Raw genomic sequence first — 24,401 nt, 5'->3', positions numbered from 1 at the left:
CCCCTACCTGCTCCTTCATGACCCATTTTGGTACTGTCTAACCCCTACCTGCTCCTTAATGTCAGGAGGAGGAGGAGGAGGAGGAGGTTCTCGCCCCTCTGTGTGCCAGCCCCTCCCTCTCAATCACTGAGGAAATCCTGCAGTTGATGAACAAGAGCCTCCTGGCTTCATCTCTACCCACGGTACTTTAGCACTTCTCTAGTACTACTAATGCCGCTTTCCACCGCATGTAGCTCGACTCGACTCGACTCGACACGACTCGACACGGCAGCAGCACGGGTCGTTTTCCACCGCAAATAGTACCTCCTGGACGTGGGCGGGGTCGGCTGCGCGAAAGGGCCGTGACGTATTTTTGTACGTGACGCAAACAACACCTACGCAACCCACACATGGACAGAACCCACATAACAACAATGGAGGACATCGATAACATTACTATTATTAGCAGGCATGTTGAAGAAGTTGAAGAAGTGGAATATGTTGGCTGCGGCGCTGCTATGGCTGTTACCAGCATGGTTGCCATGTCGCTCTCGTGACTTCGTCACACTCTCAGGCCAATCAGTGGCTGGCCGTCTGCCGACGTCACCTTTTAGCATCGGCTCAGCCGCTTGGAACCTAGAGCGAGGCGGTACTAGAAAAAGCAGCCACTTCAGGTACCAGATACCATGTTTTCGCGGTGGAAAACGAGTCGAGTCGAGTCGAGTCGTGTCGAGCTGGTACCATGCAGTGGAAAAGCGGCATAATACTACTGTAGTACTATTAATACTATAGTATGAATTATACTACTGTTCTACTGATACTACTAATGTAGATGAACCAGAGCCTAACTAGTACTACAGCTGTAGTAGTAGTACTACCACTACTTCTAAATACACTGAGAATGTCCTTGTGTTTGTGTCCAGGAGTCCACCAGATCTGACCACAGCTTTACCAGCCCTCTGGCCCCTGAAGTACCCCCCTCCAGCCCTCTGGCCCCTACAATAACCCCCACCAGCCCTCCGGCCCCTACAATACCCCCCTCCAGCCCTCTGGCCCCTGAAGTACCCCCCTCCAGCCCTCTGGCCCCTGAAGTACCCCCCTCCAGCCCTCTGGCCCCTACAGTACCCCCCTCCAGCCCTCTGGCCCCTACAGTACCCCCCTTCAGCCCTCTGGCCCCTACAGTACCCCCCTCCAACCCTCTGGCCCCTACAGTACCCCCCTCCAGCCCTCTGGCCCCTACAGTACCCCCCTCCAGCCCTCTGGCCCCTACAGTACCCCCCTCCAGCCAACTGGCCCCTACAGTACCCCCCTCCAACCAACTGGCCCCTACAATACCCCCCTCGAGCCCACTGGCCCCTACAGTATCCCCCTCCAACCAAGCCTTGTGGGAGCCCGGGCCCTGGCACCATATGGGGGACCAGGGGGTGGATACCAAAGGTTTGGAGCTGATGGCACCCTACAATCAGAGCGAGGAGATGGGGCTTGGGTGTTGGGAGGAGAGGGTGGAGGAGGTGCAAGTAGAAGGGATACATAAAGGGGAGGAAAGCATAGTTCTTCCCCTCTCCTCCCCCCTCTTCCCTTCTGCCTGTCCTGCCCCTGTCTTCTCCCCCCTCCTCCCTTCCCCCTCCCCGCCTCCCCTCCCCTTGTATGCCCCCCTCTCTACGGAGGGGAACACAGAGGCTCTGCCTACTGCTCCTTCTGACACTGCCTCCACCCAGAACCACAACAGGAGCGAGCACAGCATCATCGCCAAGATCCGGAGTTACTACCAGGCTGCCGAGGAGGAGGAGGTGGAGGTGGAGGTGGAGGCGGAGGTAGGGGTGGAGTTGGAGGTGGAGGTGGGGGTCAAGAAGGTGGAGGAGGAGGAGGAGAGCGGAGAGGAGCGCCTGATCTCCTCCGGTCTGCTGAGGAATTCCTCTGAAGCCACAAGAACAGATAGAGAGGTAGATAGAGGTGATGCGTCTATCTCTCCTCTCCTCTCATTGGCTGGACAGGAAAACGGACTGGCCAACGGGCCAATCAGCTCTACAGAAGGACAAGCCAGCCTGAGCCCATCATCAATCTGGACCAATGAGAACACCGCCTACCAACTTGCTTTCCCAGAGCTTCGGCGGGCTAGCGTCTCTGGACCACATCAAGGAGTGATTAAACCAAGCCCCGTCGACCAAGACCCAAGCCCCGCCTCTCAGGACCACAATGACCCGAGTCCCACCCACCAGGACCCAAGCCCCACCCACCAGGACCCTAGCCCAACCCACCAGGACCCCAGCCCAGCCGACAAGGACCAACATCACCCCAGTCCCACCAACCAGGACCCCAGCCCCGCCCACAAAGATCCCAGCCCCGCCCACCAGGGCCCTAGCCCCGCCCACCGGGACCCCAGCCCCGCCCACCAGGACAGTAGCCCCGCCCAGCAGGTCCAACATGACCCCAGTCCCACCCACCAGGACCCCAGCCCCGCCCACCAGGACCGCAGCCCCGCCCACCAGGACCATAGCCCCGCCCAGCAGGACCCTAGCCCCGCCCACCAGGACCCCAGACCCGCCCACCAGGAACCCAGTCCCACCCACAAGGACCCTTGCCACGCCAACCAAGATTCCTCTGGGAACCAGCACAGGAAGGCCAGAACACAGAGAGAACTGGACCAGGACACCCGCCTGCAGGCCCTTCATCCCAGCCAGACCAGGGTGGGGGACTGGTCTGCCCCCAGCAGGAGGGCCTTGTTGGAGGTGTCTGGGTCAGGTGTAGCAGGCATCCGGCTGTTTGAGATGGGGCCCCTCGCTGACCCAGCATTGATGAAGAACTCGGAGCGGATTCTGAACAAGGTCCAAACGCTGGCACGCATGTACAGCTCAAGCGCCGGGACCATGAAGCTTCCTCTGCACCAAAAGCAGAACGCCAGGAGGACCAGGACGCCCCAAGACACGCAGACCGGGTGCCTGAAGGAGCAGGGGAAGCACATCCAGTCCCAGCGCTCCAGTCAGAACCCTACTGACACTAACAGACCCGATACAGCCAAAACACACACACAGTCCCCACTCACCTGGGCTCAGAACCCAAATACGACCAGGAGCCTTGCCCAGACCCAGGCAGGTCCGCCGGCCCCCTGGTTGGAGGATGGAGGGATGAAGGAAGAGCAAGAGGTGGAAGACAAGTGCATGAGGAGGAGAGGGAGCGGGACCAGTGGTAGGTTCACGGTATTCTCCCTGTTAAGGAATTATGGACAGTAAGAGAGTTTTACGTAAATAATTCCTCATGTCAAAAAGTTCACCATCCATTTGCCATAGTCTGTGCCATAGTCTGTGCCATAGTCTGTACCATAGTTTGTACCATGGTCGGTAGCATAGTCTGTACCATGGTCTGTACCAGGGTCTGTACCATGGTCTGTAGCATAGTCTGTGCCATAGTCTGTACCATAGTCTGTACCATGGTCGGTAGCATAGTCTGTACCATGGTCTGTACCAGGGTCTGTACCATGGTCTGTAGCATAGTCTGTACCAGGGTGTGTACATGGTCTGTAGCATAGTCTGTAGCATAGTCTGTACATGGTCTGTACCATAGTCTGTACCATGGTCTGTACCATGGTCTGTACCATGGTCTGTACCGTAGTCTGTACCGTAGTCTGTACCGTGGTCTGTCTCATAGTCTGTCCCATGGTCTGTTTCATGTTCTGTCCCATGTCTATACACTGGTCTATACCATAGTCTGTATCATGGTCTGTCCCGTAATCTGTACCATAGTCGGTACCATGTTCTGCACCATGGTCTCTCCAATGGTCTGTGCAATGATCAATACAAGCTCATGGGACCGGTGTGATCTGTCCGGTGTGTCGTCCCCAGACCCCCAGGCGGCCCCAGTGGTGTTGGGTCCGGTCTCGGTCAGACCCTGCTTGGCCCTCTGTCGGCCCCGGGACTTCATCTCCGCCCTGAGCTCCAGTGTCGCCTCCGCGACCACCAGCCTCCCCAGAGCAGGCCTCCCCTCCCCTGGGGGGGAGGGCTGCAGGGAGTCCCAGGAGAGAGCCTACCACCATGGCTCTGGTCTCACTATCCTGAGGGACCACCGGGCTGACCTCCCCCAGGAAAGGCCACCTGGTCAGGTCCGTGTCTCCCGCGTCAGCCCGCTGGCCTATCCCTCACCCAACGTACCCGCTGACGGGGCCTCTAGACGGGGGTCCGACTCCACCAACAGCCCCCTGGTCCCTGGGTTGTCTGAGGCTTGGCCCCCAGCCCTCAATGGAGGCCAGCTGAGAGAGAGGTGACAGACATGCTGGGGTTAATATCAAAATGTATAGTTCATATTTAATCTGTATTAATATCTCTCTCTCTCTCTCTCTCTCTCTCTCTCTCAGCTCTTCTGAGGACCTCCATCAGGATATTCCTCGGTTGCCATGGGAGATGTCATCGTTGCTGTCTCCCCCACCCTCCCTCTCCAGGCCTAACCTCACCCACCGCCCCCCCTCCCCCTGCAGGGCCATCCCTCCTTTCTCCCCCCCTCAGCCCTCTAGTGGGAGGGGTTTGGACAGACGGGGCGGAGCCCCGTTCTCAGCCTTCTCCAGATCATTGGCCGCCTCCTTCATCAGTCAAAGCATCGCCAAGAAGAATGCCCCGCCCCCATTTATCCATTGTAACAACCCCCTATCATCTCCCCTGGTTCCACAGCGCCCCCCACCTCCTCAGCGACCACCCCCCTCCTCCCTGGGCCATGGCCCTCACTCCCCCCCTCCCCCAGCCTCCCCTCCCTCCAACTCCCTCCTCCACTCCAGATCTGTCGGCCTATCAGATTCCTGCGTTCATATAAACAGCAACCACAGCAACAACCACAGGCATTGCAGGGATAGCATGGCAGATGTAGGGGTCAGCCACAGAAGTGCCAGCGGTGCTAGTGGAAGCGGTGGATGGCTAGCAAGCCAGAGGAATGTCTCTTGTTCTCCCGCCAGCGTCGCTGCAACACAGCCTTCCCATGATGCTCTCTGGTCCGGCCATCACAACCGGGTTGCACGGCCCTTCTCTGCCTCCGAGCCAGGCTCGCGGGTCCAATCCCCCTCCGCCTTTCTCTGCTCTCCAGCTCCTCACCATGACTCCTTCACTCCCATTCCTCCCCAGGACTCTTCCACTCCCCTGGTTCTTACCCCGCCCACGGGCCTCAGCCTGGAGCAGGCCATCTTGATGAAGTCTGTTACTGGCTCCGGCTCCTGCTGCCCCCGCATTCTGTCCCCGCCTCCGATTGGTGTTCCGTCAAACGCCTGGACCGATCACATCGCTGCACCCCGGCCACGGAACCCATGCTCTGCACCCTACCCGACCTCCTATACACCGGACACCTCCTCCTCTACTCCTGCCCCAAGTTCCCTGAACCTCAGGAGCCCTATCAAGGCCTGCTCCTCCTACCTCCAGCCTCCGGTCTCGCCCAGCAGGCTCAGCCCAGACAGGGCCACCCAGGCTGGGAGGCATCCCCAGCGAGACGATCAGGAGCTCCTCGACCAGAGTCCAGAGACTGAGGTCACAACAGCCCCCTTCTCCTCTTCTTCTGCTCCTCTCTCCTATGCTCACCCTCCTTCCCCCTCCTTCTCCTCTCCCCAAGAGCAGGGAGAGCTGGAGAAGGGAAGCTGTCGCAGTCAGCTGTTCTGTGCCTATGTAGCCCGCCCTTCCCTGGCCCAAACTCCCACCACCACGCCCTCCACCGACCACACCAACCACAACCCCACCACCCAGCAAGCAGATCCCCACACTCTGGTTCAAACACAGATCACAGCCCACCCGGGGCTTCCTAGGACCAACTATGCCACCACGGTGAACCTCCAGGTCGCCTGTAGCGGAAGGATCACCTTCTACAGCACGGCCCGGGTCAGCCTAGACCAGAACCCCTAACGTTCCGATCAGCCTGGACCAGAACCCCTAACGTTCCGGTCAGCATGGACCAGAACCCCTAACCCTCCAGTCAGCCTGGATCAGAACCCCTAACCCTCCATCAGCCTAGACCAGAACCCCTAACCCTCCAGTCAGCCTGGACCAGAACCCTTAACCCTCCAGTCAGCCTAGACCACCAGAACCCCTAACCCTCCATCAGCCTAGACCAGAACCCCTAAACCTCCAGTCAGCCTGGACCAGAACCCCTAACCCTCCAGTCAGCCTGGACCAGAACCCTTAACCCTCCAGTCAGCCTAGACCACGAGAACCCCTAACCCTCCAGTCAGCCTGGACCAGAACCCCTAACCCTCCATCAGCCTAGACCAGAACCCCTAACCCTCCAGTCAGCCTAGACCAGAACCCCTAACCCTCCGGTCAGCCTGGACCAGAACCCCTAACCCTCCATCAGCCTAGACCAGAACCCCTAACCCTCCATCAGCCTAGACCAGAACCCCTAATGTTCCGGTCAGCCTGGACCAGAACCCCTAACCCTCCATCAGCCTAGACCAGAACCCTTAACCCTCCAGTCAGCCTGGACCAGAACCCCTAACCCTCCAGTCAGCCTGGACCAGAACCCTTAACCCTCCAGTCAGCCTGGACCAGAACCCTTAACCCTCCAGTCAGCCTGGACCACCAGAACCCCTAACCCTCCGGTCAGCCTGGACCACCAGAACCCCTAACCCTCCGGTCAGCCTGGACCAGAACCCCTAACCCACCATCAGCCTGAACCAGATTCCCTTACCCTAAACCTTAATATTTAAAACATGTCCGATTTTTTTGTATTTCATGCCCTTTAAAGAAACCTAACACATTTATATCTAAAGCATCTTGCAGACTGATGCCAACAGTGTCGTGGTGCAGTGGTGCATCTTCTCATTCTTCAGGCCCGGTCCCTTTCTACCTGTGACAGACCCGTTACGTGACCCTGATGCTGTTAACATGAACTGATAACATGGCAGCCTACACGTAACTTGGCTTGGACTGAAAGGTTGGCATCAGATCCTTCACCACTACCTCCTGGGGCCAAGAAACCTCCTCCTCCTCCCCCCCACACTGTGTCACACTCCCTGGCTACTCCTCTTCCTCCTCATCCTCCTCATCCACCTTCTTCACACACCCCTCAGTTATTGTTTTCCAGCAGCCATCCACTAAGCCTTCACCCAATCTCTCTCTCCTCTTCCAACCCCTCATCCTTCTCCAACCCCTTTACCCTCCATCCTGAACCCTTTAACCCCTTTAGTCACTCTGGACCAGAACCCCTTACCCTCCAATCTGCCTGGCCCATCTACACTCCCTCACTCTCCCCTGCTCCTTATATTCCTCTTCATCCAACTTCCTCACACAGCCCTCGGTTAATGGTTTCCAGCAGGCTTCCAGTAAGCCTCCACTCCTCCTACACTCCCTCCTCCTCAAACCCCCTAAAACCCCTTTATACTCCATCCAACCCTTGCATCAACCTCTTCCTCACCAGTCCTCAGTTAATATACTCAGACAGCATTCCAGGAAGCCTGGGTGGGCGGGGTTTTTGCTGCCTGGATTGCATCATGGAATGTTTTATTGCGAGACAACCTATTGTTTTTAGAAATATTTTCTTCTGGTTTCGTAACTGCTAAACATTGGGAATGTGGTTGTTTATGGGTCTAATCTTGTTTCTGGCACTTAATATGCTTTTTATACACACTACCATATGTTGTTAATGCCAGTCTGTGTCTGCAGCACTGGCTGACTGTACATGTGTTTATGTGTTTATGTGTGTGTGTGTGTGTGTGTGTGTGTGTGTGTGTTTGTCGTTCTTTATACTTCAGTAGAATCTGATCCGTCTGCTTTGAAATTTATCAGATATGTTGTTCCTTAGAAATTATTTAAACCTTGTTTGGACCTGGTTTGAAGATGATTTAGACCTGGTATGTATCTGTTTTGAAATTGGTCTAGACCTGGTTCGGTGACAGATGGGATCACCTTATTGCAGACCAACTAAGTCCAACGTCAACTTAAATAAATATATATAATAAAGAAATACTTCCTGTCTCAAATGTACGCTTATTGTTGCTGCTGTGTTGTCAGACCCCTCCCCCCAACCACCTAGGATCTCTGGGCCATGGCTTGAGGATCTTCACGTTAGGCTCACTAGATCATTACGCTAGAACTTCCCATAACATAGACATTAATGTAACTCTAGATATTCACATTATGATTGATGTCCATGTTACGTTACATCTTCATTTCATGCCAGCTAGATATTCCAATTATGCTAGATTATCACAATATGCTTGTCATGGTCTGGTCATGGTTTCCTTATCTTGTTTTGGTGTGTTTCCTGCTTTACTTTGGTATCTCTATCTTGTTTCTCCCCATGTACGGTCAAGTTTCCCTCCTGTGTGATTACTGCTCCCTCCCCTAATGTGTTTCAGCTGTTACTCGTTGCGTTCCCTGTGTGTGTCTGGTATTTAAGCCATTGTCTTTCCTTTGTTCCTTTTCGGATCATTTTAGTTTGTGGTGAGTTGTGTCCTGTGTGTTACCTGTGTCCTGTGTGTTACCTGTGTCTTGTGTGTTACCTGTGTTCCCGATGTTCCCGGCAGGGGCGTAGGAACGTGTTTAACACGTTTAATGGTTCGAAGAGAAATATGTCATAAATGAACTACACTGCAAAACTTTCACAAATGTATTTTATTCTTCTAAAAATATACATTTGTAAAGTAAAACACATTTTGAATGGCAGTATTGAACTGCTGCATATCAAATCAATTCTTTAATTGCAGGCCTTATCATACAGTTTTGTAGACTGATAAATAACATGTGAAAAATATTGATCTAAATTTGAATTCGTATTTTCTGAATACCTTTTCTTTTCTTAGTTGTATCTTATGCCTCAATGAGCACACAGGCAAAGGTTAAGGTTAAAGGGAAAAACAGCATCAAGAATTTTAACATATACACCAACGGTTCTATGAACATCCTTTCTGTACCGACAGCGATATATTGATGCACTTCTTATGACAAATGTACTTATTGTAAGTCGCTTTGGATAAAAGCGTCTGCTAAGTGCCCTAAATGTAAACGTATGTAAATGTAACTTGTTTTTAATCTCGAGTATGTGATATTATTCGAACATTTCCACTAACTGATTGGTGTGTGAAGGCAAACAAAAACGACATTAGAATGGAAGTAATGAACTGATAAATATAAATTACTGTGTAGAACTGATACAAATAAAAGCTAGATAGCACTGTAGTGTTAACCAACAGTGTCAAACGTGCCGTGACACACAAAAGGTTGAAAAACAATGGCCTAGGCAAAAGAGCCAAAATGTTTTTTGGCTCTTCATTTGCAGCCACGAAATGCTTGCAAATTGACTTCTTGTCCAGTAAGTCAAGTCTATCCTGATGGACAGGACAGACAGCAACATGGTTGAGTCTGTTTTTGAGACATTGTGGACCGGAGCCAGGTTTTGAGCCTGCGGAGGACACTAAAACTTCTCTCTGACTACCAAAAGCAACCTGACTAGGTTTTCCACTTTTCCACTTGCCCAAATAGTCTACGTACCTCTACAGGCAATCCACGAATGATCCCTGCAGCCTCTGCACTGTTGCTAAATGAGTAGCTCAGGAGAAACATATAAAGCTGCACTGAAAGTGACTCTCTGTTGAACTCTTGAGTATTTCTCAATGACTGCAGCATCTCAATGACTGCAGCATCAATCCCTCCACTCATAAGTGTCTCTTCCAACTTTTGCAAAGTCAACAAGTCATCCTGGTTAAATAGCTTGCTGAGCTTTGCATCTACAATATCCAGGACTTTAAAGAATTCCCCTCTGTAGTGGTCCCTGGCACTTTTAGGCTGATGTGCCTCAGCTCCTTCAATTAAGCGTTTTGGGGGCGGTCTGGTCTGTGGAATGGTAATGCCCTGTTTACACCTACCCGATAGTGGGCCCCGATGGTGCCCGATGGCTAAATCAGCAGCTATCGTTATAACATCGGCAAATAGCGTGGTTGCATCGGGAAACACCGTTACTCTTCCCGGGAACATCGTTAGACAACGGGAAGAAACGGGAAGAAATGCTCAATGATCGGGCAACAACGGGCAACATCGGCAAAGAACGAACATGTTTGTTAATTTTGGGTCAATCGGGGTAGAATCGGTTACCAGGTGTTGCTATGGGCTAATCGGCTATAATCGGGAATAGAACGGGAGTTCAACGTAAGACATCGCAAATCGTTCGGGAATTTTCCTGGGCACATCGGCTATATTCGTTGATCTTCCGCGCTTTATCGTGTTTTATCGTCTTTATATCGGCAACCTCAACACACGAAAGATCCTCGAGAACCCTAGACAAATAACGATTGTGAGTGACCAGATTGTGTTAAGGAAGACCCTCAATCTGCCACTTGTGTATAAATAGGGGGTGATGGATGGATGTCCTACTTCTATAATTGCAGGGTACTTCGCCCATTTAGAACCGGCGTTCTATTATTATAAAATCGCTATTGTAATATAAATAAATATATAAATAAATATCAGTCTAAACCAGTCTCCCCTTTGCCTTCTCCCGAAATGACGCCAAATGACGCCAAACGCGTCATTTGACGTGTTTGGCGTCATTCGAAATGACGTCAAATGACGCCAAACGCACTTCGGGTGTCTTCCCTGGCATACATCGTTATGTTATCGTTATAACATCGGGTATGTGTAAATGCTACCCCGATAAATTGACCCGATCATACATTTTTAGCCCGATGTCACCCGAATCACCCCGACTTCCACATCGGTGGTCCATCGGCCATTAGCGGCCATTAGCGGGATGGTGTAAACGGGGCATAATGGGCTTAACACCTAAAGACTGAACGACAGCCGTCGCCTCTTCAAACAGAGATTTGAAACTTGCCTCATTTCTTTTCGCCTTAATTGAGGTCCTAACAACTTGAACAGCAGCCCTCATGCCAGCAATGGTTTCAGTTCTCTTCTGAAAAGAGATGTTCAGGCATTCAAGCTCACAAATCACTGGTGAGGCAAGGATGAGACCCAAAACTGTTTTGCCTTTCCTGAACTGCCCCAGCAGCCCATTAGCAGTAGATGCATTATTTGAGGCACTTTCACACTAAATTTGTACCGGCTGCCTGGCAACGGACAATCGCGTCGAATGACGTGAAAGGTTCACGAACATTCACAAACCTTCTATCTAGCGATCCGTTATCTGTATTGTGCTATTTCGTCCTTGACCTGCTTTAAACACTCAGTTTACTTGCTAAATTTGATTAAACAATGAAATACAATACAAATATAAAGTAAAAACAAGTGTTATCTAGCGATCCGTTTTCTGTATTATGTTATTTCGTCTTTGGCAACATGAGCGCAAATGTTTATGGAAACCCGCTTTGAACACTCAGTTTACTAGCTAAATTTGATTAAAAAATGAAATACAATACAAATATAAAGTAAAAACAAGTGTTATCTAGCGATCCGTTAACTGTGTTATGTTATTTCGTCTTTGGCAACATGAGCGCGAATGTTTTTTGAAACCTGCCCGGCAACGGACGACGCGATCATCTGTTGCAGGCAGGTTTGGAATGGATTGCGTATGGATGACGCGCCCGGTTCAAATTTGGCAGCCGGTACAAATTTAGTGTGACAGCACCACAAGATCGTTTTAAAAAATAATGTTATTTGTCAATTAAATCAAATCGCTTTTTGTCCTTTACTTTACTGTAAAGTCCGCGAGCAAACGTTGGCTAGTAACGTTCATAATAACAACTTTTACCTAGCAAGAGTGTTCTAGTTAGATGTTGAATCTCAACATCATTTTAACATCAACAACTCTAACGTTAGTCAGAAAATATAATCATCCTCCTGGATAAAATTATGACCAACTCACATTTCCTTTCTTCTTTTTCTTCCCCTGGAGAAAGAAATCTTTTAAACTGCGCTGCTGCTGTCTTTTCATTTTAACGGCTCTAACCTGTCGGGTTAGCTGGAGACACCCGCATCTCAAACAGTCTGAGCCATTGTGGGGATGCGGCAGCTTAGCGCCGTCTTGCGAGACAGCCGTATTCACGCGAGAACACGAGATCACGCGATTAGAGTTGCAGGCTGGCAGCGATCAGCAGCGGTGACCGCGGCACAGCCGTTCTGCGGCGCTTACGTCCCCGATGGAAAGCAGGCAACTTAGCCTTCTAGGCAGCGATTCGAAGGCGTTTCCAGCCTGAAGTCCTTATAACTCCCAACTGCCCCCAGCCCTGCGTGCTGCCATACATGGGGCAGGTGACAAGATGCTGTGTTGCGCTTTCAAAATAAAAGCAAGTGAATAAAAAAAAAAAAAAAAAAAGGAAAGATATTTTGCAGTATAATTTTTGGGGGGGACAAATGCGCCTGTCTCGAAAATTGGAGGGGACACGTCCCCCCCGGTTCCTACGCCCTTGGTTCCCGGTGTTCCCGGTGTTCCCTGTGTTCCCTGTGCCACCTGCGTCACCCGTGTTCCTTGCCTTTTGCGTTAATAAATTATCCTTTTATTGAACTGTCCGTTATTGGGTCCTACCTGCCTGCCTGCCACCCGCTAACCGTGACAATGCTAGTTGGTTACTTTGTTAGATCTTCAAGTCATGCTAGATAATCACATTACGCTCGATATTCCCTTTAAGCTACATCTTTACGTTAGACTTGATATTAATGTTACGTTAGTTATTCATGTTACGCTAGATCTTCACGTTTGGCCCGATTTTATTTGGCCCGTGCCTAACCCACTGTATACATTGTTTTCCGCCATCAGCGCTCGGAATCTGCGCTCGCTCTCAATGAATATTATTTATTGGTGCACTTCCATTCCTGACCATAGAATAGCATTGTGATAAATTGATGGGAGGGTGGCGCTGTTGAGCTCCTATCCTGTTCAGCTCCAATCCGAAGTGACAGCGAGTGAGTGAGAGGATGCAAGGATGGAGCATGTTAATAGGCAGTGGCAAACGATAGTTACGTATTGTAACTCTAGATTCTATGAGTATAGGCGCAGCCTTTTAAGGCTATCGCTATTGGGTTATCCCTAGGCATGAGCCATAGCACTGACATTTTTTGTAATCCCCGCCCACCAACAGCCTGGGCCTCAATCACGTCCGCGGGCCTATAGGCGATATAGGCGGGCGCCGGCGGACGTTCTGCTCCCAATAAGAAGCTTTTCTTCAGCTATTTTAAGGACAATGAGGCCGAAACTTAAAAGGCTGCGCCTATACTCATAGAATCTAGAGTTAAAATACGTAACTATCGTTCTATGTCGTATAGGCTTCGCTATTGGGTTAAAGGGCGAAGCACGATATAGTCTATGCCTCATTGGTCCCGATCAGTACCAGAAACACAGCTACATACGCGCTATTATCATGCGTCAGACGTAGCATAACATACGTCATGCGTCTAACGGCACGTCACCAACGAGCAGCTCTAATGTGTCTGAAAGCACCTAGAACTGAGTGTGTCATAGAGAGGCGCGACATGTCTCTTAGGTAAAACCTAATAAAAGAGCATTGGGGAAGCCCAGGAGGCTGCTGTGCAGATATCCTCCATAGGCATCCCTCTTAGCAGAGTGACAGAGGACGACATTCCTCTGGTCGAGTGAGCTCTGATAGTCTCAGGCGGCTCTGCCCCCGCTGACGCATAAGCCTGTGTGATAGCATCACACAGCCAATGCGACAGCCGTTGTTTCGTCAGGGGGAGGCCCTGGGAATGTTCTCTGTAATGCACATATAACTGTTGAGATTTGCGCAGAGCCTCCGTGCGCTTCACATAACAGGCAAGCGCGCGTACGGGGCACAAGAGATAGGCTGTTGCCTCCTCCTCAGATTGATGAGGAGGGAGAGAGAAACCATTGAGTGTTATTACTCTCGATCTGAAAGAGCTAGTAATACTTCTAGGTGTAAAAGCCGGGTTCGGGCGTAATATGGCCGAACTGCCGTCCCCTTGTATACTAAGATAAGAAGGGGCTACAGAGAGTGCAGACAGGTCGCTCACTCTCTTAGCTGACGTCAGGGCCAGCAGCAAAGCTGACTTTGCTGACACAAACTTGAGGGGCATCCGGTCAAGAGGCTCAAATGGGGCTTTAACCAGTGCGCGCAGCACCAGTGTTAAATCCCATTGTGGAGTGAGAAAGCGCGTCACGGGTCTCTCTCTCCTCACACCTTTTAGGAAGCGCTTCATTAAGGGGTGACTAAAAATAGTTTTATCCCCGAAGCCTTCATGGTATGATGAAACAGTAGCCGCCTACGTCTTAACTGTGCTAAAGGCCAGCCCTCTTTCCATCAGTGTCTGGAGGACAGAGAGCACACGCGGCATAGGGCAGGACATGGGATCACAACCCCTCTCCATGCACCATTTCTGGAAAGCCGCCCATTTAGCCGAGTAACACGCTCTGGTGGAGTCAGCTCACCCCTCTCGCGAGAGTTCGGGGATCGCCCCAGTGGGTCAAATCGGGGGCCCACTGATAGGGGAATGGAGACTTTGCGCCGCCGTTGGCGCACCGGGTCGATGCGCAGGCGAGAAAACCATCTCTGCAGCGGCCTCATGTGAAACAGCCCCAGCGGCACCACCGTGTGACCGTCATGCCCAGCAGCCTCATGACAGAGACGGCTGTCACAACGCTTCCCGGGGAACAGCGGTGGAGGAGAGACCACAGCGTCTCCATCCTCTGCTGTGTGAGCCGTGCTCACGATACAGCTGAATCCAGCTCTACCCCTAAATACATCACACTCTGTGAGGGGAGGGGGGAGCTCTTCTTCCAATTTATGGCGAAGCCTAAATTCGACAGGTGAATTCGTAGACAGAGAGCTCGTTTTAGCGGCCGTCTCGCCACATGTCATGCCAGGCATGATGTGGTGAAGGGAAAGTAATGTAGGGCTGGCTCGATCAATAATACAAGGTTTATTGACGGCCTGCCTATATGTGGTGGGAGATGCGTGTGAAACAGTTATGGCCGGGCCGGTAGACTCCGGTGTTAACTGTGTGGGGAGAAAACAGCCGTCTTTAGTAAAGAGGTGTTTCTCGCTGTCGCACGCTTCTCCCTCGCCCCGTAATAGCCGGCGCTTGTGGGGCGGAACATCGGCCCATGAGCCCGCTGCCCGAGGCCTTTGCTGGCCGCTCGCCGCAGCCTGCGATGGAGGAGGGCGGGGCTGGTAAGCCGGGCGAGGTTGCCTTTGTAAAGGTAATGAAGGGCTGGCTCGATCAATAATACGAGGTTTATTGACGGCCTGCCTATATGTGGTGGGAGATGCGTGTGAAGCAGTTATGGCCGGGCCGGTAGGCTCCGGCGTCTGTGTGGGGAGAAAACGGCTGTCTTTTAAAGAGGTGTTTCTTGCCGTCCCACGCTTCTCTCTCGCCCCGTAATTGCCTTCACCGGCGCTTGTGGGGCGGGACATAGCCCCATGAGCCCGCTGCCCGGGGCCTTCGGTGGCCGCTCGCCGCAGCCTGCGATGGAGGCGGGCGGGGCTGGTAAGCCTGGGGGCCAGGAGGAGGAGCTGCCGGCGGCGCCGCGGCAGTGGCTATCAGGGGCCTATGGCGGCGACGGGAGCTGGAGAGGAGCGCTGCTGCCCGGGTGGAGGGCGGGAGACGTGTCTCCGGAACTTCTCTGCCTCCCCGGAAGCGGCCTGCATGTCATCCACCATAGATGACAGACGGGGACCGAACAGCACGTCCGGGCTGATGGGGCACTCCAGTAACTGTCGCCTCATCGGCTCAGGGATGCCCGGGGCCTGCTGCAGCCACAGGTTCCTCTGTATGAGGTGCTGCCATGCCGCCGTCCGGGCCGCTGCTACCGCGCCGGTGGAGCAGAGGCAGAGGATGACACCGGCGGTTTTCGCCACGTCGACTGCCTGTTCGGCCAGACGATGAGGGTCAGCTGCCATGGTGGAGATGTTATGTGCCAGAAGGGCGAGCACCAGACCAGGGGCCGTCGGCGAGGCCGTGTGGCACTTTGCGGCGAATGCATGGAGACAGCCCGTATTAGTTCGGTCATTTCAGCCACCCATACAGGCTTTACTTGGGCTGTATCAGTGCATGCAGCCGTTCTCACCGTAGGACCACTCTCCTCAGGGCTGCCTTCCATGGTCCCGCCCCCCACAATCTCCCTCTCTAGAGTCAGTTCCAGATGTCTGGCTTGCAATCTTGCTCTTTATCTAGCAAATACAACAGTTATCTCTGATCACTGTTGCCCGTGACCACGCCGTACATCCAGCCGTAACACAGCCTAACTCCGACAACAACGTCGCTTCTGGATCCTCCCTCACGTTCCCCCCCCCCCCCTCTCGCAAGACAATCCCCCATTAACCTCTACCAATAACCTTAGTGCATAACCTAACACATGTGAACATTTGCATAGCTGCTGAACGCATAATAACAGAACCACATTAACCTAGCTCGTTACAATACATTCCATACAGTCAGGCCTAGTGTTGGCTCGTTCGTTCGCGAACCGGTTCAAATAAACGAGTCTTTGGGACGAACGAACCGAACCAGTTCGTTTCTCTCGTTCATCTCGTTCACCATTCGATTCACCGGACACTCGACTGAACGAACAAACGAGATTCCGGTAGTACTGACTCCCAGTGTTGTATAGTAGCGAAGTAGAAATACTTCGGTACTGTACTTAAGTAGTTTTTTTGGATATTTGTACTTTACTTTACTACTTATATTTCTCTGTACTTTTACTTTTACTTCGCTACATTTTGCGAAGAAAACGGATACTTTTACTCCGCTACATTTCGCTTGAAACCTTCGTTACTCGTTACAAAATCAACTCATCTTTAGAAAAAAAAAAAACAATCATGAGAGATATGAGAATAACGTCGGGGACTGTGGTAGAACACAGACTGCGAGCCTGTTTGGCGAATCAGCTGTCCCAGCGCACGTTCGCAAAGCCCCCTTGCTTAGTTACTGTTGCTACGTCGATCAAAACTCCTACGACTGTCAACACACAAATGCATGGCTAGGACGAGGGCAAGGGCTATCAAAATTCTACTATTTGTATCAGGCTGCTTTGTACACGCAGTATTACAACACTATCTTATACACTTCACACTCTACTTGCTGCTGACTGAGCACAGTAGATCAATACGCCGCTTGTATCGTTTTCTATCACATACATTTCAAACATGAGGTCCGTTGTAAAAATAAACCAAGGAGTGCATGTTTGATCGATCGTCATTAAAGCTGACTTGATACGAATGTAACAACGTTGTTAAACTAGTGAGATCAGATCCAGCCTTGTGTGGTTGCTATAGAAACGCGTTACCTACAGTTCAGCTAACGTTATTCACCGTAGTTCTAAAGGGAACTACTTTTCGAGGGAGATGAACTTAAACAGAGCATACATTTAATAAGCATGCAATACGAATAAGAAAAAGGCTAATTATTAAAGTATTTGAATTGTTTTATTATGTTGGCCGGCGCGAAGTAGAATAAACGGAATAATCACCTCAAGGCAGGGCAATAAACAGTTTGATATGCCCGGCTCGCGGAAGGTTACCGCCCTCGACTTCGTCTCGGGCGGTAAGCCGTCCACGAGCCGGGCATATCAAACTGTTTATTGCCCGGCCTCTCGGTGATTATTCCTTACTTATTCTCAAAATTCTGACCCTTTGCTTTTTTATTAACAGCAGTTACTTGTACTTTTACTTTCAGTACTTAAGTACATTTAATATCAGAAAAGTACTTTTGATACTTAAGTACAGTAAAGATCAGATACTTTAATACTTTTACTTAAGTACTATTCTAAAAGGTGACTTTTACTTTTACTTAAGTAATTTTCCAGTAAGGTATCTGTACTTTTACTTAAGTATGGCTTTTGAGTACTTTATACACCACTGCTGACTCCACTGAGTCTGACTGACTCAGCTGAGAACCGTGCAATGGCATGCATTCCATGATGCGATTTACCGCTACCGAAAACCAGCCGAAAACCAACGAACAAACGATTTGCGAACAACTCCGAGTCGAGTTTCCGGTGTATCGATTCACCGGAATCTCGACTGAACTGTGAGGAGTGGTTCGCAAATCAGCCTAGTTTCCGGTGGCGGTGAATCGCATCATGGAATGCACGCCATTGCACGGTTCTCAGCTGAGTCAGTCAGACTCAGTGCTACCGGAAACTCGACTGAACGAACGAACGAACGAACGATTCGCGAACGACTCCTCTTGGCGAACTGAATCACGCGAACTGGGTCACGGAAACAAATCATTAAATCCACCACTAGTCAGTCCTGCATTAACCTGCCATTGGGAGGTTGTGAGGTTTCGTTGGCCCCCTTATCGTCGTAGGCCCTGGGGCTTCAGCCCAGGTAAACCCGTGCATTAAGGCAGCCTGGCATACAGTAATTCAAGCATTACGTACAGAAGGGTTCCATATTAAGCATTCGTTACATGAAATTACACATTAAACATTAGTTATATGCAGGGTGCGATTTGCCGGTGGGGATGGTGGGGATTATCCCCCCCTCTGGTTTACACGTCCTACCCTCTGCTGAATTATTTTTATCCTCGGTGGGGATAAAAATTATCCCCCCCACCCAAAGTATTTTCACCATTACATCGTAATAATTAACAACCAAAATACACAGGGTCCGTCTTCATTTTGATTGTGCTGTGATTTTGATCTACCGGGAGCGAGTCAGAGGCGTCGCGCGTGAGCGCAGGCTGGATGACAACGGGATAATCTCTGCCGCCGCCGCTCTAAATCCATCAAACTGGCCATCTGATGAAGACGAGCGCATCCTCTACGGCGATGAAAAACTTCTCGCCATACACAAAACTCTTGCTGTTGAGGCCGCAACCAGTCCCATACTCCTGAAGGAGTTCGATGAGTTTAAATGTCACGGTGTCAGAGGAGAGAGCATGCGCAAAGTTCTCACCGCTGTCTCCACGCTCCTAGTGTGCACAGCCGAGTGTGAAAGAGGTTTCAGCGCCATGAACCACATTCTTGCAGATGGCAGAAACAGAATGAATGTGTCCACACCGCACAATCTGCTTTTCATCTCTGTAAATGCACCAGATGTTGCTTCCTTCCCGGCCCGCAGATTTGCAGAGATCTGGTTGAAGCAGGGTCACCACGCTGCTATCGATCCGCCAACAGGAAAGCAAAAAAAAGAGGCTGAAGTGCGTCATCAGAGCGGACTGTTTTCGTAGTCTGACCTACAGTCTACCAGATTAACCGATAAAATAAAAAAAAAACGTCTTGACAGCACATTGTGGTATTTCATATTTTCTGTTGAACTGATATCGGGAAAAAATATATATATTTTTTTATTTGGCACATTTAAAAACAATTTTAGCTATGAGAAAATATTTCTGCAAATGCAGTGGTTAAGTTCACGTTCAAAATAGGCCTACCGCCTACGTTATGAAGCCTAAGTGTAAGGTTTAGATACACAAGGTCACAAGATCAACTGTTTTCATAAGTTTTCACACTGTTGTGTGGTTATTTTTCCTGAATAAAATGTCTCTCAAAATTATCCCCCCCTCTGGTTTTTTCACAAATCGCACCCTGGTTATATGAATTTAGGTCTTTCATTAAAATCCATTCATCGCCGTGTTTATTAACCTGATCTTAAATCACTATACCACATGGGATCAAGAGATGAGCCCTGTGAAAGCAATATTAATTTAAACAGTAAAATATGCATTTGTAATAGTAAACAATACCATTTTATTTGTCTGTGGCATACAGTCATAATCCTAGTGTCTGATTGTAAACGGGGTATGGATTAGTTAACCTGACTCCAACTTGGAGCCTACAGAATATACATTCTAAAACCAAAGACGAGAAACCATAGGAGAGTGTTTCCTCTCACCGTGACGTGAGCCAGACGTCTTTGAGGAGCCACGTGAATGAGGGGGCTGGGGGTCCATCTTTTGTAACGCGTGAATGAGGAACACATGTAGATGTCCCTCAGAATGCAAGCACTTGTTGACCAAGGAAAGCCAGGTAATATCAAGTGTTTATCATTTGGCTCCATTGTAAATTTATTTTCCTTATATTTAAGCAATAGATCTGATCGTGACAGGCTGTGGTATGTGCTCATTATACCACTGTTAAGGGGCGTTGTCCGGCCCCGACGCTCAGCGGAGGGCCGGCGACCCCCTTCACAGTGGTATAATGAGCACATACCACTGACTGAAGTGATCTATTGCTTTTATACAACTACTATTCGGTGCCATTTCAGTCTGGTAACTTTCTATTAAAAACTTTAAAATGTTCCATGATTTTATCTTATCATCTGAAGGAGGGCATGTTAAATTATAAGAAAAATATATTGGTCCAGCTCAGGATATTATATTTTAATAATTTTGACCAAATTCTTCACACCTAACATAGGCCAAATGTCCACCCTGTTACGTGACATTCTCATTTCTATTAAAAAATTATTTGAATTCGCAGCCGTTATAAAATTTACAATTTCTTAGAGATATAATGTCCCTTATTTAACCCTGCAAATGCATTTTAACAAAAACTCATAAACAAGCATTATCTTGAGAAAAGACATGTGTTATTTTAGGACACAATGTTATTTCAACACATTTATTTTAGTATAAAAAGGAATTTTAATGGGATTTGGCCCATTTTTTTTGTAATTTAATTTAGTCAATTTACTCCCTTTAAGCAACCACAAAGATATACATATTTTTTGATGATTTCATTTAATTATTATCAATAAACACACAGGTAACAGGGTGGACAGAAGAGTAACAGGGTGTACAGGACGTAACAGGGTGGACATCACAATATATATTTCATGAAAGAAAGGCAGTTAATTTACCTTAGAACATTCACATAAACATTGATAATGTAAAAATTATCTTCACTAACAACCCATTAATGAGGATAACTGCCCCAAACCTATATAGGAAATCAGCAACAGCAAAATAACATGCCCCCCCCAAACAGAGGATGTCCTCCCCAACAGCAGCATTTTTGTACATGGAGTGGGAAGCAGAGTGGTCGGCAAAGTCTAGGCATGCTAGACACACACACACACACACACACACACACACACACACACACACACACACACACACACACACACACACACACACACACACACACACACACACACACACACACACACACACACACACACACACACACACTTCAACCATCAAATGTACTGCACACCCAAAAGAAACATCAGGAACATTTTTCAGTCTTTGACCTCACAGTTGTCTTGGCAACAGCAAACTATTTATCAGACCAGCAACCCAGGTTTTCTAGGAACTTCCACACTTCCTTCTCTAGCTGGACAGACCTCTTATTCAAAGGTTGTGGCTCTTTCATCAGGCACACAATCTGGTCATCTCTGTACCAGCTAATGTCCTCTCGGGGACCTGGCCAGTAGAACTTGTTGATCCCATTCTTATGCATGCATTTTACTCGTACGTCTTCTTCAACTTCCAGGATGATTCCTGGGTAGGGTTCACCATCATATTTGACAATGCACCACTGCCCAATGTTTTCTTTCATGATGGCCTCAGGCCGTGAAGGCTCTTCAGTGCACTGCAGGCTTGCCTCTTCTCCCAGGCTCACCTCCTTTATCCCATAGCAGGCACAATCCAGTACACCTTTGTCTGCCTGACAAAGGCAAGTTATGTCCCGGTATTTAATTGTCCCTGGAGAGAAACTGATGACTTGGTGGATTTTCATTGTTCCTTTGACAGGAACAAGTGGGGGCGCTTCCATCATTTCCTGCACTTTCCTCTCAACATCTCCTTCTCCCACAAAAAAAAGTTCCACCGAAGTACCCACGCTCCTCAACTGGTGGAGCATAGCCTCTGCGTTGGGGATATCTCCTCCATGGCGGACGATTTGGTCAGCTGATCTTTTAAGGGTACCCCCGACACCATCTGGAGCTCCCTTTCCATGGCTGGCCTCAAAAAAGTTCCAGCTGATATCTTTAAAGCCTTTCTTGAAAGGCTCTTTTGAGATTAGGTAAAAGTTTCCCTTCTGTTTGTATTGTGTAGCTGGGCCGTCACTGAAGACATGAAGGCGATTAATCAGAGGGTATCTCTCCCTCAACATGTCTAACACAGGGTCGAGGTGGGCCCAGATAGCTGGGGGATCGTGCCGCCTAGAAGGCGAGATGGAGCAGAACGTCACTGGGGACTGCTCAGCTGCAGTGTACAGCACTCCTGTATGTAGGGTTGCTTGCTGATGTGACCCTCCAAAATGGACCGATTGAATTTCTTGAGAATACTTACAGGAGTAGTTCTCACTGAAATCTACATGTAGTAGACATTCGTTGTTCCTCAAGTTTTCTCTGAGCTGTCTGTAGGCCCCGTACTGCCACCTGATATTAAAGATGTGTCACCTAAATCTAAACAGCCTGTCATGAAATTCACTTACAAGTTCATCCTCTGTTGTCATCACATTTTTCTTCACAGTGATTGTTGACCTTTTCCCAGACTCCTCTCCATCGTTCACTTTGGTGCTGTCTTCCAGAGACCATTGGGTTAGGGCTATCTCTGTGTTTTCTGGAGCTCTAAGCATTGTATGGGTTGAGTCTGTACACTCACCAGAGTGCAGAGTTTGGATTTGGGATCGCACATTGTTGCATCTACCATCTCCTCAAGGTTCTTTGTTGCTGACAGACCTTGGCTGTATGAACTGTAAGTTCTCGTGCGTTTTACACTGACAGGTTTCACGATCAGCCTCTGTTGGCACCACAACCCAAAATGGTCTTAAGGTGCAGAAACGAGAGTAAGAGACCTGATGTTCATTTTCTGAAAGGAACTTCTGATGCAGATTCTTCATTGTGTCAGTAAGCAAACGTTTCTGTTTTTTCTTCTTCTTTTGAGTGACAGTTTGCTTTCGTCCTGTTGTCATCCGGCTGACGTCATCTCTTAAATAGAGAGCCTTTACTTTCTGTTTGCATTCAGCTGGTAATCTGTTGCTCTTTTTTCTTTCATAGGTCATGAGCCTTGCATCTGGTCTGTGACATCGCTTCTTTGAAAAGCCCAGAGTCGCCTGTGCAGCCCTCTGCAGCCTGTATTTCTTTATAATTTTCCCAGTTGTTGCTTTTGCAATAATTTGCTTCTCCCGCTCCTTCTTAGTGTTTCTGTATTTATTTCTGATGTCCTCAATTATTGATTCCTGCAACAACAATCTTTTCCTAATGGTGTTGTTAACTCTTTGATTGCGCAGCAATGCATCCACTGTAGAACGTGGCGATTTTTTTGCCAAGCGCTGGCACCTCTTCTTGTATTTTTCCAACAAGGCCTTTAGTTCTTCAATATTGTTCTGGAGCCTCCTTCTGCCTTGCCTCGCATTCCTCCTTCCAATAACATTTTGCCTAAAACACAAAGCATATTGGCACATTTAAAATACAATATACTAGAATAGAAGGCCATTATTCACATTAGTGAGTTGTGCTACTTATTATTGTAAAATCATCTGTGACTCAGGCTACAGACTGTTATTATATTTAATATTAGTTGTGTTTCTAGCTTACCAGCAACAAACATGCCACCAATCTAACCAACCAATCGCGTGTAGCATGCTTTAAACAAAACCAAAAAAGTCTTTGAAATTGTCACATAAACGAATGTTGCATATTCTTGAAGAAAGTTGTCCAATCCCGGGTTGCGTCCAACTGACTTTATTCGTTATAAAGTAGGCATGTAATCGACAAGACGAGGGATAAACGATGAGATATATCTCTTGTCTTTTATCCCTCTATTCCCCACTATTCACGGAGCCTGAGGTGAATAATTGTTAATTAAATAGTCTAGATAGATATATAGCCTAGTCAAGTCTTTATTAATACCAAACGAAACAAATCGTCGGGAATCCATTTAGGTGGTTCGGCCCACACAGGACAGTAGGCCTAGCCTACAAGACCACACAGAACAAGTCTGACTGGACATACACACACAATATATCACATTGAAACTAGACACGTGTTGATAGATAGATAGACAGATAGGCCTAAATAGATGGATATGTTCCATTATTTGCCTTGCGGAGCCAACCAGTCCTGTGCACTTATGCAAATTAGACATGTGCGCCAATGTCTATTTGTTTTGAGTGCGACGAATGAGTGCAGATCATGATTTGCAGATGCAGATCAGTGAAACATATTTAACTAGCCTACTACAGCACGCAGGGTTTTTTGTTCTCGGTTGTAATTAGCCTACATTTTAGGATTTTTTTTATATTGGGGGGAATCACTGTCCTACTTGTTGTCGAAGCACTTTATCCAACAAGCAAAACCGTCTCGGCAATATGGCCAAGGTGTATGGGAGAGTTCACTGTTTGATATGGCTGTCTGTAGGGCCTACTAAAAGCATACGGCTCCTTTAAATGCGTCTGCATAATTGAATTGTACGTCATGAGCGACTTCAGCGACCAAAGCGAACAGAAAAATTCGCAGCGAAACTTTGTGAGCGACCAAAGCGTCTTTGACGCTTTGGTCGCTCCTGGTGTGGACGTACGTCCACACCAGGAGGTCGCTCACAAAGTTTCGCTGCGAATTTTTCTGTTCGCTTTGGTCGCTCAAGTCG

General features: G+C 49.0%; 1 protein-coding gene across 1 annotated transcript in view; it reads left to right on the top strand.

Moving 5' to 3' along the window:
• The window catches only part of plekhg2 (pleckstrin homology domain containing, family G (with RhoGef domain) member 2), a 29,960-nt gene extending 22,055 nt beyond the window's left edge, over positions 1-7,905 (top strand). The window contains exons 18-23 of the mRNA XM_030380874.1: positions 66-182; positions 903-1,496; positions 1,647-1,775; positions 1,974-3,165; positions 3,819-4,233; positions 4,328-7,905. Coding sequence (XP_030236734.1) covers positions 66-182; positions 903-1,496; positions 1,647-1,775; positions 1,974-3,165; positions 3,819-4,233; positions 4,328-5,846 — 3,966 coding nt within the window. The 3' untranslated portion in view covers positions 5,847-7,905. The remainder of the gene's footprint in view (positions 1-65; positions 183-902; positions 1,497-1,646; positions 1,776-1,973; positions 3,166-3,818; positions 4,234-4,327) is intronic.
• Positions 7,906-24,401: the final 16,496 nt, after the last annotated feature.

The sequence above is a fragment of the Gadus morhua genome, chromosome 16, assembly GCF_902167405.1.
Source record: "Gadus morhua chromosome 16, gadMor3.0, whole genome shotgun sequence".
NCBI classification, from domain to species: Eukaryota; Metazoa; Chordata; class Actinopteri; order Gadiformes; family Gadidae; genus Gadus; species Gadus morhua.
This window is presented reverse-complemented; position numbering and strand designations above follow the sequence as displayed.